Source organism: Agrilus planipennis, unplaced genomic scaffold (genome assembly GCF_000699045.2).
Source record: "Agrilus planipennis isolate EAB-ADULT unplaced genomic scaffold, Apla_2.0 scaffold63, whole genome shotgun sequence".
Taxonomy (NCBI): Eukaryota; Metazoa; Arthropoda; class Insecta; order Coleoptera; family Buprestidae; genus Agrilus; species Agrilus planipennis.
In genome coordinates, this window is record NW_020439363.1 from 515,756 (window position 1) to 532,088 (window position 16,333).

Consider the following 16,333-nt stretch of genomic DNA (forward strand, 5'->3'; position numbering starts at 1 on the left):
TTAGGTGGAAGGGGATTCGCAGAATCGAGAGTTCACTGTATGCTTCAAGTGGTTTAAAGCGTGCCGCGTATTTTGATATGCACAATTTTTTCGGTTCAAATTTTGTAAAAATAATTCTAGTTGAAATATATTTAAAATGAATATTGAAAATAAGAACCTTTTCAAAAATTCGGGACAATCCGGGACAAAAAACCTGAATCCGGGACAAATATTGCTTCTAGAAAAATCCGGGACGCAAGGTGCAAATCCGGGACTGTCCCGGCCAATTCGGGACGTATGGTCACCTTATTAATAGGGACTTTCAAGCCATGATACACGGCGCGTGGAGCGTGGATAGACATTCCACGCACCCGCCGCCGCCGTGAAAAGAAGTTAAAGAACCCGTCACACGAAGCATGGATTGACAGGGGCTTTAGAAATAGAGCACGTAGAAAAGAAAGATTTTAAAGTACCTACTTATACACAGTTTGGAGTCTTTAAAGATTTTTAAATCGTATTCAGTTTGTAGTAACCGACTATTATGTAATCAATTAAAAACGTACCACTCATAACCATTCTAAATGAGCGGTTTTCATATGAGTAAAGATTCCTATTTCTTTAAGGACCTTGTTTCTACTAATTCTCGTTGAAATCGTTAATCTAGTACTTATCCGTCGATGTCTTTCCGTTTTTGTATCAAAAGCAACACAATTCTGGGAAAATTTACTGCTGGATGCCATTTGTTCATTATTTGCAAATGAGAATCTATTTTTGTACAATACCAGGCTACATGGAATGTCAAAAGGATTGTGACTCATGGTTTTTCTGTCCGTTAAAGGTTTTACGAATTCCCGTCTTCATTTACATTCGCATCATTGAAAGTGAATTATAATTCCATTTGGTAACTACCTTTTTTTTTATTCTGCCAGCGCATGAATTGACCAGGTCTTATTCAGATAAAAGTGAATTCACGACCTTGATCAATTTTTAGAGATTGTTTGTCTTCTCTCCAATTACTTCATCGACACTATTTGCGTACAATAAATTAATAATAATTAATTTTTGTGCCCATTTCAGTTGTGTCCTGTACGGTTTCCTGTGTTGACCAAATAGGAGCTGTCTCCATAATTTTCTGTATTATCATGACTAGTTTTTGGTTTCAGTATCGTGTTTCTAACTTGTTATATCGCCCGTGTAGGCGACAGATTCTGTAACCTGCTATTTTAACACGGGCTCTTTTATTCAACCCGATCCACCAAGCACCGTTACATTGCGGAAATGTTGTTCTTAGTATCGCAACTTTAACGACGAATTTTAACTCTAGTCGGAGTTCCCTAACTTGAATCTCCTAAATGCAACAAATTATGCTTGAAGTAGAGGCAATTTGAATTAAGGAAAATTTGTGTTGTACGTCAAACTTTTTAATACATCTACTGTTCGGTGTCGATGTGTTCAATATATGTATATTCTTTTTTATAATTAATTTAGTTTATATTTTTTTTGTATATATATCTATATCGTGTAATTCTATGTAAGTTGAAATTGTGTTGCAAACAGCTTTGGGCCTCTTTATTACACCCTTCAGGTAGGTACCAAATGTTGGGAAAGTCCGAGTTCCCAACTACGTCACGCCGGACTTTCTCTGGGTACCTGNCTGTTCGGTGTCGATGTGTTCATATTTGTTTATATTTTTTATAGTTATTTTAGTTTGTATTTTTTTTGTATATAACTGTATATCATATCTATTACTTGTAATTCTATATAACTTCAAATTTTGTGTTGCAAACAGCTTTGGGCCTCTTTATTACACCCTTCAGGTAGGTACCAAATGTTGGGAAAGTCCGAGTTCCCAACTACGTCACGCCGGACTTTCTCTGGGTACCTGAAGGGTGCATAGCAACAATAGTAGCGTTGACCAAGGGGTCTGTTTACTTAGAGGCGTGTCCTATTTGTGCAGACTATTTAAGTCTCGGACCACAGTTCAAATTATTCATTATTATTCATTCATATTCAATTACAATTTAAAACCAACGTATTCATTACAATTATTCAAATTCAAACAAACTGAAAATTAATATTCAAACATTATTACAATTTACTCAACTTTACAATTCAGCTTCATCAAATCAATTTATATGAAAATCAAACAATTGGTGTAAATAGTGTAAATAAAGTGCAAAAAGAAAAGCAGTCTATTAATTTGAAGTATATCACCAAAAGAGCCTTCGGCGGGATACCGCCACATACAACATCAACAACAATTAAAACAAACACATCAAACATCTACAGCTTTGAAATTCTTCCTTTTTCTAAAAAATTCCTTTGACTACGCTCTACAGTCTATACTGTTCCATGTTAATCATTTTTTTTTGCAGTAAACCTACTGGAATAAAAATACTTATCAAACAGCTGCTTTCGTTCTTAAAGGTATTAGTCAAAAGAAGATCAAACACTGGAATTTTAATGATTACTTTGTGTAGGTACTGCTGGAAATTTTCAAGGAACTGTGATCACACACGACTCACTTGTTGTACTTTTTCATTAAGTAATTTAGTATTAATACTTAATATTCAAAACAAATTAAATAAATCTATTTGATGATGTAGAGAATTTGTTGATTTTTATGACAGAATAATTTATTCATGACATTTTGTTACGTCAGTTTTTTCTCAACGTTAGTACCTGGTGAAAATCATTCACAATTTATCAGTTTACTTGTATCTATATTTATAGTGGGATTCAAAGGTCAAATATGTCAACAGGGTCACAAATTATAAAACTGTTTTAACTTTATGGTGTATTAACATTATATGAGCCCTGCTCCAACTAAGGAAATATTTTCCTTTTGAGAAATCCCTGTGTTAAAAGGATCTGTTTGTATTATAAGTTAGTGTAATTTGTAACAATTCGGAAATTGCCTTAAATATTATCTGAAGTATTGCTTTTACAACTAATAAAACGTCAAATACGTATGATTATTGTTTTCAAAATGGTTCACTCAATAGTGTTTTCACATTTCATTTGTTTTGATCGTGTATCTGCCAACTTGAAAGTAAATACAACTGGTAACGTCTTAACAGCATTAGAGGTCCAAAATAAAACAGTTTTCATAACGATGGTAAAAATCCATAAACTATGTATTTGGAGCAACTGAACCAACTCCATTGAGACAATAGGGCTTATACATACCCAGAATCAGGAAATGGAACATTTTCGTTACTTTTTTATTAGTCAACATTAATCAGTCCCACCTTTATTTCTCTATTTTATTGAAATGTAACTCAAATATTATTTTCAGTTTTTTAATTATCGTATGCGTAAGGTTTCTGGTGAAATTTCGCACCGCGTTCACGAGAAATTCGACAAGCAGCTAACCGAAAGGTAAACTTTGCTCGAAGCAGTTTCAAACGAACACGAGTGAAGTTGTTGTCCTTGATCCGCGAACTAACTCGCCTGAGACCCCTGTTTGAACTCTCATATATATTTTACGACCGAGGGAGAACATTAAAACCTAATAACGTTATTGTTTACTACTCTAGTCGAATGGATTTCGAAGAATACCATTGTCGACGTTTCGAAGGGTGTCGTAAAAACAATGGCAAAAAGTATAAATATTTTCCATTCTTATAAATCGAAATGCGAGATAATACGTACGCATAAGGGCATTACGAGAGAAATAGTTATAGGTTGCAATTATTAAAATTTGTCAATTTTTGAATTCCTGTCAAAACGCATTTTCATTTAGATAAGAAAAATTGGCATTGTTCCTATTCTGTGCTACCTAAAAAACTAATTTAGATTTGAACATATCAGTCCTTAAAACTGAAACCGGGACTAGTTAGTTTTACACATTCACCAATTGATTAACCTTTTGATAGAAAAGGTACCTATGTCGAAAATGTTAACTAACATAACGTCAAATAACGAGAATTTCGGTCATATGCATGTAGAAGGTGTTAGTACTAACAAAAATTAAAAAATACAATTATCATGATGAACTGAGAAAAGGTTAGAAGCGTTCGAAATGTGGTGTTACAGGCGAATGATGAGGATACCGTGGATGGAGAAGGTTAGAAATCAAGAGGTATTAGAAAGGATAGAAGAACAGAGAACTCTATCAAAATCAATAAGAAATAGGCGAGGTAGGTTGGTAGGACATATTAGAGATAGAAACAGGAGTTAAGAGGAGTAGAGGTAGACCTAGATTAGATTACTGTTCGCAGATAGTTAAGGATTAGCTCAGTATGGGAAAGAATGGAGGTGCGAGTCCAACCAGTCTTAGGACTGACGACCTTATGATTATGATAGACTGAACATCACTAGGCGATAGATACTGACGGTACTTTTTATACATCGGAAAGTAGTAGCTTCAAGTTCTACCATCTCCTATGGTGGAAAGACTTCTGTAAAAGCCTTGCCACTCATACAAGCGAAACAATAGGAAACAATGCTATAGATTTGGAATCCCCAGTTCCCAGAAGCCAAATTCTTATCTTTTTTTTATAATAAACTGCATTGAATGATGATTTACAGTTTGTACCTACAATTATTTTAATTGTTCACTGTCACTTCTTGTATTGAAGATGTTGCCTTTCTTTTCCTTCCAGATAATGGACGCGGACAGTAGTTACGGAGGGAGTGATACAGCCCATGATGGGACCTTAGGTCAAGATAGTAATTCAATGGACACATCTCATAGTAATCCATCCCACGATCCCACCAACACAAATTCACGCAGCTCACCTGATTCGAGTAATTATTACAAAAATGAAATATCGCTCCCCGTCAATTGCGACGAGGGCGATTTTCAAAAAAACGGAAAAACACCAACGTTACCCCAGTACCTTTCCACAGCCAACTTCAACATCGACGCGACGTTAGAGAACCACAATAATTTAGAAGAACTGAACAAAAAATATCGAAGCTCGCAGAGATTAAACGAAACCCCGAAGTCAAGTAAAAAAGATAAGGCCGGTCTGGATAATCCCGCTTATCTCGATGACGAAAACGTTAAAGTCAATAATGATGACACGATGGGTTATAGAAACGGTAACTTGAACAGTTCGCCGAAATTGGGACACGAAGATGAACCTCAAGCCGAAGCTGTGAATCTAGAATTAATTAATTTAAAACCAAATGGCAAAGATGTCACTGGGCCGTACGAAAATGGTAAAGGTATTAGTGGAATTCCTGTTAAAAAGGATAATTTTGAAAGCGGTACGCCGTACGACGAATATTTCGTTCCGGTTAATGAACATCGAAAATATATGAGGTAAGATTAATTATCACGTTAGTTTTAATTGTTACAAATTCCTTTCTCCTAACAGCAAAAGTACCACGGTATTAAATACTTTTACTGGCAATTGTTGCCATTCTTGCAACAACTGCTTGTTTAATATTTTATTTGAGCGACTAATTATTTATTACTACTACCACTATTACTTTTTGACACCAAATTTCTTTATTGGTATTAATTATATTGTAATATTAGTATATAATCTCGATTTTGCTTCGAAGATTATCTATAGAAGTGTGTTAGAATCTAAGCCAGATAAGATAAAAAGGTTTTCCATTGCAAAATCGATCACCGATGTATTGCCTTGGATATAAGGATTTTTCAATGTATTAGGTAAAAGTTTCTGCCCTCAGTACATGTCAAAATGCCCTCAGTACATGTCAAAAATCTTTAGTCCTAACTAGGATCATTAAGATAGAACTAAAGTGTCTAATTTTTTAATTTAAACATACACTTTATAAATACAGTCCTTCTTTATTGAGATGAAAAGAAGTTTTTTCTATCCCTTGAGAACAATATTTCTTTTAGATAAAAAGTGCCGTATATCCTGTTCTGTACATATGACAATGTGTCTATAAATTTTCAAGGTGATTGATTGAATAGTTGAGGCATGAAATCGACCACATAAAACTAATATTTCTATCATTCGGGAACAGTATTTTTTTTCTGGATAAAAAGTACCCTATCTCCTCTTCCGTACAATGGACAATGCGTCCATAAAATTTCATGATAATCGGTTGACTAGTTAAGACGTAAAATTGTAATAAACAAACAAACTATTTATTAATGTTTTAACAACAAAACCTACTTCGAAAAAGCTTTATATCTAAGGCGAAACGTCGGTTGTTGGTTTTACAATAAAAAATCCTTTTTGTCTATAACTAGCTTTGATTCTACACTTCATCGAAAATAAAATTAGAAAAGAAATGAAACTAGATTTTATATATAAACATATTAGGTATGTAAACTTTTAAAATTTATTATTAGGCGGGAAGGTCCGACGATTCAGAAGAAAAATACAATAACTTTAAATATAATTTTAAATGACGGATGCACTTTTGTTATTTTCAATAATTTAGAGGCTAACCAGAGCTTTACTTAATTTGTTCAGCATGAAACGGTAATATTTAGCAAATAAAAAATGTAAATGGAGAAATTTAGCCTGGTATAATTGCTATGGTGGTGATATCTCTTTATCGATAAAGGAGAAGTAGTTATATCACTTTTCAATTCTACTCTAATTAAATTGTAAACAAAAATATTTTAACAAAATGATAATCAAGACGGCTCCTTAAATTTTTTGTATAAACAATTTATTATTTGCTTTACTCATTTGTTCTTATTCGTGACAGTGTTGTAATATTTTATAACAACACTTACCTTGTACACAAAATGATTTTTTTCTATAAAAATTATGTTATTGTTCATGTACCATTAAAAAAACAATGTTAATTACACTCCTCGTAAAAAATATTAATATTCTACTTAGTTGTTTGTAATTATCTAGAAGTCTTATTACTAAATAAAAAGATATACGTTAATTTACTGAATATACATATGTGTACAAGCGTTATTAATACATTTATTAGGTGTTTATAATTTAACAAACAATATCATGTCAAATGTAATTAATAGTAACGTTGTTCTATTTGTATGATAAAATAATATCCCATTTTATAATTCGCGTAAACTGTAACGTAATTTTGTTGCATAATATACACAATCACTGACCACAATAAAACGTTTTCGTACTTGTATAGAAACCTCTTAACAATGCATTATGTCGAATTTGTAAAAATACAGACAATGCCTTTTTACGTCTATACCAGGTAGTAAAGTAGTTTCCTATCAAAAATGGTCCTGAAGATAATTACAACTGTAAGCAAGAACTCTTTTACATTTTCTTTGAGTCATAGTATAGAAATGTAAAAAAGTTGAGACAACTTTTTACTGAAAAGTAAAAGTTGCGTTTGCTGCAAAATTTAATGCTTCAGAAACACTACAACACTGATTAAATACATGTGTTGTGTGGGTTTGTATGTATTGCTACGTGATTTATAATAATACTTATATTGGTCGAGTCATTTTTTTTAGTAGGGGCAGAAATTAATTATTATTATTGAGCAATTAATAATTAAAAAATTACCATTAAATCATTAAGTGATAAGAATAGTAGCCCATCAGATAACTTCCGACAACCTTCACTTGATGTCTGCAAAGTCCTAATCCTGGGAAAGGACTTTTAATCAGGGGTACATATAGATTTTCAAAAATTGTAAAAAATAGGGAAATTAGATAAAACAATCTCTATTCTTATTTTCTGCAACCATTTCGTGATGCCCAATAAAAGTTTTCATTTCCTGATAAAATAATTTTATCCTACTATTAATACAGCAGTTTCCTTGGCATTAGTTTTGTCCCAACTAAAAATGGAAAACAGTTGAAATTCTTCAGTGATTGAACTAACAAGTGCTTAATGTTTAGTTTATGGCGCCTATTTCAAATGAAATGTAGTAAATAGATACGAATCAGTGGCTTCATGCGTAGATTTCTGATTAAATTTCATTCACTTATGGTAGAAATTCCTGCATAATTTACGCATACAGGTTCATCTGATTGTTTATTAAGAAAGAAAATGATGTAGAAAATGCTTGTAATAATTTTTACCAGTTTAATCTTCTTTCGGCTATTTAATCCCTATCATTCACATAAAAATATCCAGGAAATATATTATCTAGGAAGCAGAGAAGATCGTAAGCTAGTATTTATAAAAAACTGACTTTTCAAAATTCCAGAAAGATATCGTCCTCTATATCTATACATATGACGTATAATTAAATTTTATTTGACAAATTGGTAATGACTTTCAGGGCCATTAGGTGCAGTAATGCTATTCTGTTTCGGGTCTTAATTTTGTCTTGTGTTTGAGTTTCTTCCTAATGTTTCGCTACCACGAAAAGCGAGCTTCAATGTTGGATGTGCTCCAAACCCGAAACAAAACAGCGTCAGTTAAATTGCATTTATTTTGATTTGTTCATATTATACTTCAAATGCGGTGGTTGTTCTAAAATACTAATTGTGAAATTGATTAAAAATATTGCCGTAAATCTTCTAAAAAGTGCTTAATTCCGTTTCAATTTCAAATCGCGATGGAACTGGATTAAAAGTGATTGTATTCTTCGTGCAGAATTGAAGATGAGCACTTCAAGAAAAGGATTTTAGTTATTTGTTACGTCCTCCTCTACTCTCTCTTTCAAATTCTTGTAATTCCTTGCCTTTACTCTGCGGATTTGGGCGCTGTAGGCCTTATTTATTCAGTTAGAGATAAGTCGTTGACAAAATCTACAAGGTTTTCCATTGCAAAATCGATCACCGATGTATTGCCTTGGATATAAGGATTTTTCAATGTATTAGGTAAAAGTTTCTGCCCTCAGTACATGTCAAAATGCCCTCAGTACATGTCAAAAATCTTTAGTCCTAACTAGGATCATTAAGATAGAACTAAAGTGTCTAATTTTTTAATTTAAACATACACTTTATAAATACAGTCCTTCTTTATTGAGATGAAAAGAAGTTTTTTCTATCCCTTGAGAACAATATTTCTTTTAGATAAAAAGTGCCGTATATCCTGTTCTGTACATATGACAATGTGTCTATAAATTTTCAAGGTGATTGATTGAATAGTTGAGGCATGAAATCGACCACATAAAACTAATATTTCTATCATTCGGGAACAGTATTTTTTTTCTGGATAAAAAGTACCCTATCTCCTCTTCCGTACAATGGACAATGCGTCCATAAAATTTCATGATAATCGGTTGACTAGTTAAGACGTAAAATTGTAATAAACAAACAAACTATTTATTAATGTTTTAACAACAAAACCTACTTCGAAAAAGCTTTATATCTAAGGCGAAACGTCGGTTGTTGGTTTTACAATAAAAAATCCTTTTTGTCTATAACTAGCTTTGATTCTACACTTCATCGAAAATAAAATTAGAAAAGAAATGAAACTAGATTTTATATATAAACATATTAGGTATGTAAACTTTTAAAATTTATTATTAGGCGGGAAGGTCCGACGATTCAGAAGAAAAATACAATAACTTTAAATATAATTTTAAATGACGGATGCACTTTTGTTATTTTCAATAATTTAGAGGCTAACCAGAGCTTTACTTAATTTGTTCAGCATGAAACGGTAATATTTAGCAAATAAAAAATGTAAATGGAGAAATTTAGCCTGGTATAATTGCTATGGTGGTGATATCTCTTTATCGATAAAGGAGAAGTAGTTATATCACTTTTCAATTCTACTCTAATTAAATTGTAAACAAAAATATTTTAACAAAATGATAATCAAGACGGCTCCTTAAATTTTTTGTATAAACAATTTATTATTTGCTTTACTCATTTGTTCTTATTCGTGACAGTGTTGTAATATTTTATAACAACACTTACCTTGTACACAAAATGATTTTTTTCTATAAAAATTATGTTATTGTTCATGTACCATTAAAAAAACAATGTTAATTACACTCCTCGTAAAAAATATTAATATTCTACTTAGTTGTTTGTAATTATCTAGAAGTCTTATTACTAAATAAAAAGATATACGTTAATTTACTGAATATACATATGTGTACAAGCGTTATTAATACATTTATTAGGTGTTTATAATTTAACAAACAATATCATGTCAAATGTAATTAATAGTAACGTTGTTCTATTTGTATGATAAAATAATATCCCATTTTATAATTCGCGTAAACTGTAACGTAATTTTGTTGCATAATATACACAATCACTGACCACAATAAAACGTTTTCGTACTTGTATAGAAACCTCTTAACAATGCATTATGTCGAATTTGTAAAAATACAGACAATGCCTTTTTACGTCTATACCAGGTAGTAAAGTAGTTTCCTATCAAAAATGGTCCTGAAGATAATTACAACTGTAAGCAAGAACTCTTTTACATTTTCTTTGAGTCATAGTATAGAAATGTAAAAAAGTTGAGACAACTTTTTACTGAAAAGTAAAAGTTGCGTTTGCTGCAAAATTTAATGCTTCAGAAACACTACAACACTGATTAAATACATGTGTTGTGTGGGTTTGTATGTATTGCTACGTGATTTATAATAATACTTATATTGGTCGAGTCATTTTTTTTAGTAGGGGCAGAAATTAATTATTATTATTGAGCAATTAATAATTAAAAAATTACCATTAAATCATTAAGTGATAAGAATAGTAGCCCATCAGATAACTTCCGACAACCTTCACTTGATGTCTGCAAAGTCCTAATCCTGGGAAAGGACTTTTAATCAGGGGTACATATAGATTTTCAAAAATTGTAAAAAATAGGGAAATTAGATAAAACAATCTCTATTCTTATTTTCTGCAACCATTTCGTGATGCCCAATAAAAGTTTTCATTTCCTGATAAAATAATTTTATCCTACTATTAATACAGCAGTTTCCTTGGCATTAGTTTTGTCCCAACTAAAAATGGAAAACAGTTGAAATTCTTCAGTGATTGAACTAACAAGTGCTTAATGTTTAGTTTATGGCGCCTATTTCAAATGAAATGTAGTAAATAGATACGAATCAGTGGCTTCATGCGTAGATTTCTGATTAAATTTCATTCACTTATGGTAGAAATTCCTGCATAATTTACGCATACAGGTTCATCTGATTGTTTATTAAGAAAGAAAATGATGTAGAAAATGCTTGTAATAATTTTTACCAGTTTAATCTTCTTTCGGCTATTTAATCCCTATCATTCACATAAAAATATCCAGGAAATATATTATCTAGGAAGCAGAGAAGATCGTAAGCTAGTATTTATGTATTCTTTTGCAAATACAGCTTTAAAATTAAAAAAGCTGACTTTTCAAAATTCCAGAAAGATATCGTCCTCTATATCTATACATATGACGTATAATTAAATTTTATTTGACAAATTGGTAATGACTTTCAGGGCCATTAGGTGAAGTAATACTATTCTGTTTCGGGTCTTAATTTTGTCTTGTGTTTGAGTTTCTTCCTAATGTTTCGCTACCACGAAAAGCGAGCTTCAATGTTAGATGTGGTCCAAACCCGAAACAAAACAGCATCAGTTAAATTGCATTCATTTTGATTTGTTCATATTATACTTCAAATGCGGTGGTTGTTCTAAATTACTAATTGTGAAATTGATTAAATAATATTGCCGTAAATCTTCTAAAAAGTGCTTAATTCCGTTTCAATTTCAAATCGCGATTGAACTGGATTAAAAGTGATTGTATTCTTCGTGCAGAATTGAAGATGAGCACTTCAAGAAAAGGATTTTAGTTATTTGTTACGTCCTCCTCTACTTTCTCTTTCAAATTCTTGTAATTCCTTGCCTTTACTCTGCGGATTTGGGCGCTGTATGCCTTGTTTATTCAGTAAAAGATAAGTCGTTGACAAAATCTACAGCAACATCATCAGATCATCTAATGTAGTGGCTAGGCTAAACTATAAATATACGAGTAAGGATAATTTTAAACCAAGCATTGGGATTATCATTGAACATTATATGGCCGGTTCCGTTTTTTCCCCATGTGTATGTACTTAATCGCTGGAATAAATAACCTTGCATCTATTTTACTTTGACTGTAGAATGTATAAATGTTAGAAAGGTTTGTTTCTTTAGTTCGTAACAGTTTGAAAAATATTTTTCAAACAATACATTAGGTACCAGTTGGTAAATATTGGTTTAAATAGAGTTTTATGAATGCACCTATACCACATTAGTTGGTGATACAGTCGATCAGATAATAATTCTCATTGTCGATTATTACATTGTGAATTAAAACAGTTGAATATACAGTTTATTTCAACTGTTTCACTGTAAAAACTAAATAATTGTTTACTAATAAAGCATTTTTTTTGTATTGCCTTTTATATTCATTGCTTAGAACTGCTCCAATAATTACATAATTGTACCGTATGTAAAAAGAAAATAAAGGATTAGTAGTTATTACGAAATACTTTAGTTTAAATAATGCTAATTGTTAGAAAGTGCCAACCTACATTGTTTTTGTATTTTTCAAACTTTCAATTGTATAGACGTTCAGTAGAACTTTTTTAATTTTAATACTAGTCAGGTGGTATGCAAATATTGTAAAGTGTTAATAGTGTAATTTTAAATATTTATTTTAATCACAATGAGAAATTAATTGGAGACGAATGTTAAACTGGTAGAAAAGGACTAGGGAGACCGGAAACCCCTCTCCAGGATAATAAAATGAAAAATGTTGAAACTGAATGAAAATTAGTATTCAACAAAATTACCACGGTTTAAAATAAAATAATTCGAATTTGTCTGTATTCTGTTGAAACTGCCAGACGCGGATCGCGATTTCGATCTTTTTGGATCTCATCAGCGCGTCGCAGACAGCTCCGACAGAACACAGACCAACTTTTACCTGCTGTCTTAACATACGTAATCCTAAAATGTAGCATCGTGCTACAGATGGCGTTTACTGCGCCGTTTGTAGTATTTTCTAAAACGCACTGTTAAGGCAACAGGTAAAAGTTGGTCTGTGTTCTGTCGGAGCCGTCTGCGACGCGCTGATGAGATCCAAAAAGATCGCAATCGCGACCCGCGTTTGGCAGTTCCGACAGAATACAGACCACTTCGAATTATTTTATTTTATTCGATTAAGCTAACGTGACTATCGCGTTGAGGTTGGCTACGCCGGGATTCGTTTCAGCAAGTAGATATCCACACAAGTGGACCATATTGGAGCATACGTAATCCTAAAATGTAGCATCGTGCTACAGATGGCGTTTACTGCGCCATTTGTAGTATTTACCACGATTTGTCAAAATTTAATATTTTGATCAAAATAGTAACTTTCCGCAAATTGTTGCACTAGGATTTTTCTATTTTCATTNGATTGAACTGGATTAAAAGTGATTGTATTCTTCGTGCAGAATTGAAGATGAGCACTTCAAGAAAAGGATTTTAGTTATTTGTTACGTCCTCCTCTACTTTCTCTTTCAAATTCTTGTAATTCCTTGCCTTTACTCTGCGGATTTGGGCGCTGTATGCCTTGTTTATTCAGTAAAAGATAAGTCGTTGACAAAATCTACAGCAACATCATCAAATCATCTAATGTAATAGCTAGGCTAAACTATAAATATACGAGTAAGGATAATTTTAAACCAAGCATTGGGATTATCATTGAACATTATATGGCCGGTTCCGTTTTTTCCCCATGTGTATGTACTTAATCGCTGGAATAAATAACCTTGCATCTATTTTACTTTGACTGTAGAATGTATAAATGTTAGAAAGGTTTGTTTCTTTAGTTCGTAACAGTTTGAAAAATATTTTTCAAACAATACATTAGGTACCAGTTGGTAAATATTGGTTTAAATAGAGTTTTATGAATGCACCTATACCACATTAGTTGGTGATACAGTCGATCAGATAATAATTCTCATTGTCGATTATTACATTGTGAATTAAAACAGTTGAATATACAGTTTATTTCAACTGTTTCACTGTAAAAACTAAATAATTGTTTACTAATAAAGCATTTTTTTTGTATTGCCTTTTATATTCATTGCTTAGAACTGCTCCAATAATTACATAATTGTGCCGTATGTAAAAAGAAAATAAAGGATTAGTAGTTATTACGAAATACTTTAGTTTAAATAATGCTAATTGTTAGAAAGTGCCAACCTACATTGTTTTTGTATTTTTCAAACTTTCAATTGTATAGACGTTCAGTAGAACTTTTTTAATTTTAATACTAGTCAGGTGGTATGCAAATATTGTAAAGTGTTAATAGTGTAATTTTAAATATTTATTTTAATCACAATGAGAAATTAATTGGAGACGAATGTTAAACTGGTAGAAAAGGACTAGGGAGACCGGAAACCCCTCTCCAGGATAATAAAATGAAAAATGTTGAAACTGAATGAAAATTAGTATTCAACAAAATTACCACGGTTTAAAATAAAATAATTCGAATTTGTCTGTATTCTGTTGAAACTGCCAGACGCGGATCGCGATTTCGATCTGTTTTTGGATCTCATCAGCGCGTCGCAGACAGCTCCGACAGAACACAGACCAACTTTTAACTGCTGTCTTAACATTTGTAATCCTAAAATGTAGCATCGTGCTACAGATGGCGTTTACTGCGCCATTTGTAGTATTTTCTAAAACGCACTGTTAAGGCAGCTGGTAAAAGTTGGTCTGTGTTCTGTCGGAGCCGTCTGCGACGCACTAATGAGATCCAAAAAGATCGAAATCGCGATCCGCATCTGGCAGTTTTGACAGAATACAGACCACTTTGAACTATTTTATTTTATTCGATTAAGCTAACGTGCCTATCGCGTTGAGGTTGACTACGCCGGGATTCGTTTCAGCAAGTAGATATCCACACAAGTGGACCTTATTGGAGCATACGTAATCCTAAAATGTAGCATCGTGCTACAGATGGCGTTTACTGCGCCATTTGTAGTATTTACCACGATTTGTCAAAATTTAATATTTTGATCAAAATAGTAACTTTCCGCAAATTGTTGTACCTACTACGATTTTTCTATTTTTATTTTGACTATTTGAGTCATTACCTAACTGTGTCATCGTTCGTTATTTCTTGCAAAAGAAGAATGAAGACAATTTTGTTTTGCGTTCGAGAAATGTCTCCGGGTCAATTCCGAGTTTTCCGTGTTGTGTCTTTCCAAAAGCTTTACAGTTTATAAGTTTTTGTTATTTAATGGCGTCTTGAAGCAATGACTTATACTTATAAAAATTAGAATAAGTAGGGAGGTTCTGGTACCATTCATCCTATTAAGTTGCGATTGTTTGAAAATATTTTAAATATTGCATGCAGTATCAGTTACTATTCTTCGTATATATGTATATGTTTTAAATTTGTAGTTAAAAATAGAAAAATAAGCGTTACTAATTAAATACTTACTAAAGAAATCCCAATGGTATAAAAAAGCAGTACATTATTTCAGTGTCAGTAAAAATTTCATTTTTAAGTAATAAATGAATAAGTACATAGTAAATTACTATTAAAAATTGTTCTAGTAAACCACTTATCAAACATTAGAATGTATTTTATTGCAATTACTCATGAGTAACTTGTGAAACAGGCAACTGTTTAATACCAATAAAATATCCGCCGAATTGTAAATTTTATTATAAAAGTAGTTACTATTGTTTAAAGAAACCAAGTATTTCATAAATTTGCATACGAATAAGGTAACTCTTAACCTGAATGCTAACTCTTTATCTGTATACAATAATTACGTCATCTTCACATCATTTTCTTTCTTCTTTGCATGCTTTCTATCTCTAAATGTCACAGTTTAACGACATCGCTTTAAGACTGTTCGAAATTCAACTTCAGACTTTAATTATGTAATAATAATTGACATAATTGCCACAAAAAAAAATTAAATTGTACATAATCAGTAACTACCTACTTGAATGTGTCACCCTTATGCAACGGTTTCGTTGTAACAGACGTATAGACAAAAAAAGTACGTACTTATACCACTCTTTCGTTTACAGAATTTTAAGACTTCATTATTTGCATTTTTGTGGTAAGGGGTCAAATTACCCAGTATGACAAGGACTTCGTGAGTGTTGTTTTCTCCTACCGTAACCCTATAAGCCTAAGCAGATATATAGGCAGTTTGTATACTATCCAGCTAGTTTACAGCTTAATCAAGAGAGCATATTAACTGACAGTATGGAGTACACCTATATAAGAATAATACGAAAAAAGAGGATAGAAAAAATAGCAATTATCAAGAATGGCTAGAGAACTGTTACTTCATAAATAAAAGTGTGTGAAAATCATGAATCCTTATTTGTATTTGATATGTATGTTAGGTACCTGCTAAAGAATCTGTAAATAAAATGGGAAAAGACTATTTTCAAATTAATTATTTTTTTGACTTCTTTACTTCATTTGTTAAGTACGCATATACAAGAGTACAAAAAGAGCTAATTAGTGTAAAAAATGTTTCGTTCTAATTTTTTATCGTCTGAAATTATAAC

The 16,333-nt window shown here is 31.9% G+C and overlaps 1 protein-coding gene across 1 annotated transcript in view; it reads left to right on the plus strand.

The window, feature by feature from the left end:
- Window positions 1-16,333, plus strand: part of LOC108734135 — a 110,748-nt gene that overhangs the window by 65,144 nt on the left and 29,271 nt on the right. Inside the window, exon 3 of the mRNA XM_018465547.1 lies at window positions 4,587-5,251. Coding sequence (XP_018321049.1) covers window positions 4,590-5,251 — 662 coding nt within the window. The 5' untranslated portion in view covers window positions 4,587-4,589. The remainder of the gene's footprint in view (window positions 1-4,586; window positions 5,252-16,333) is intronic.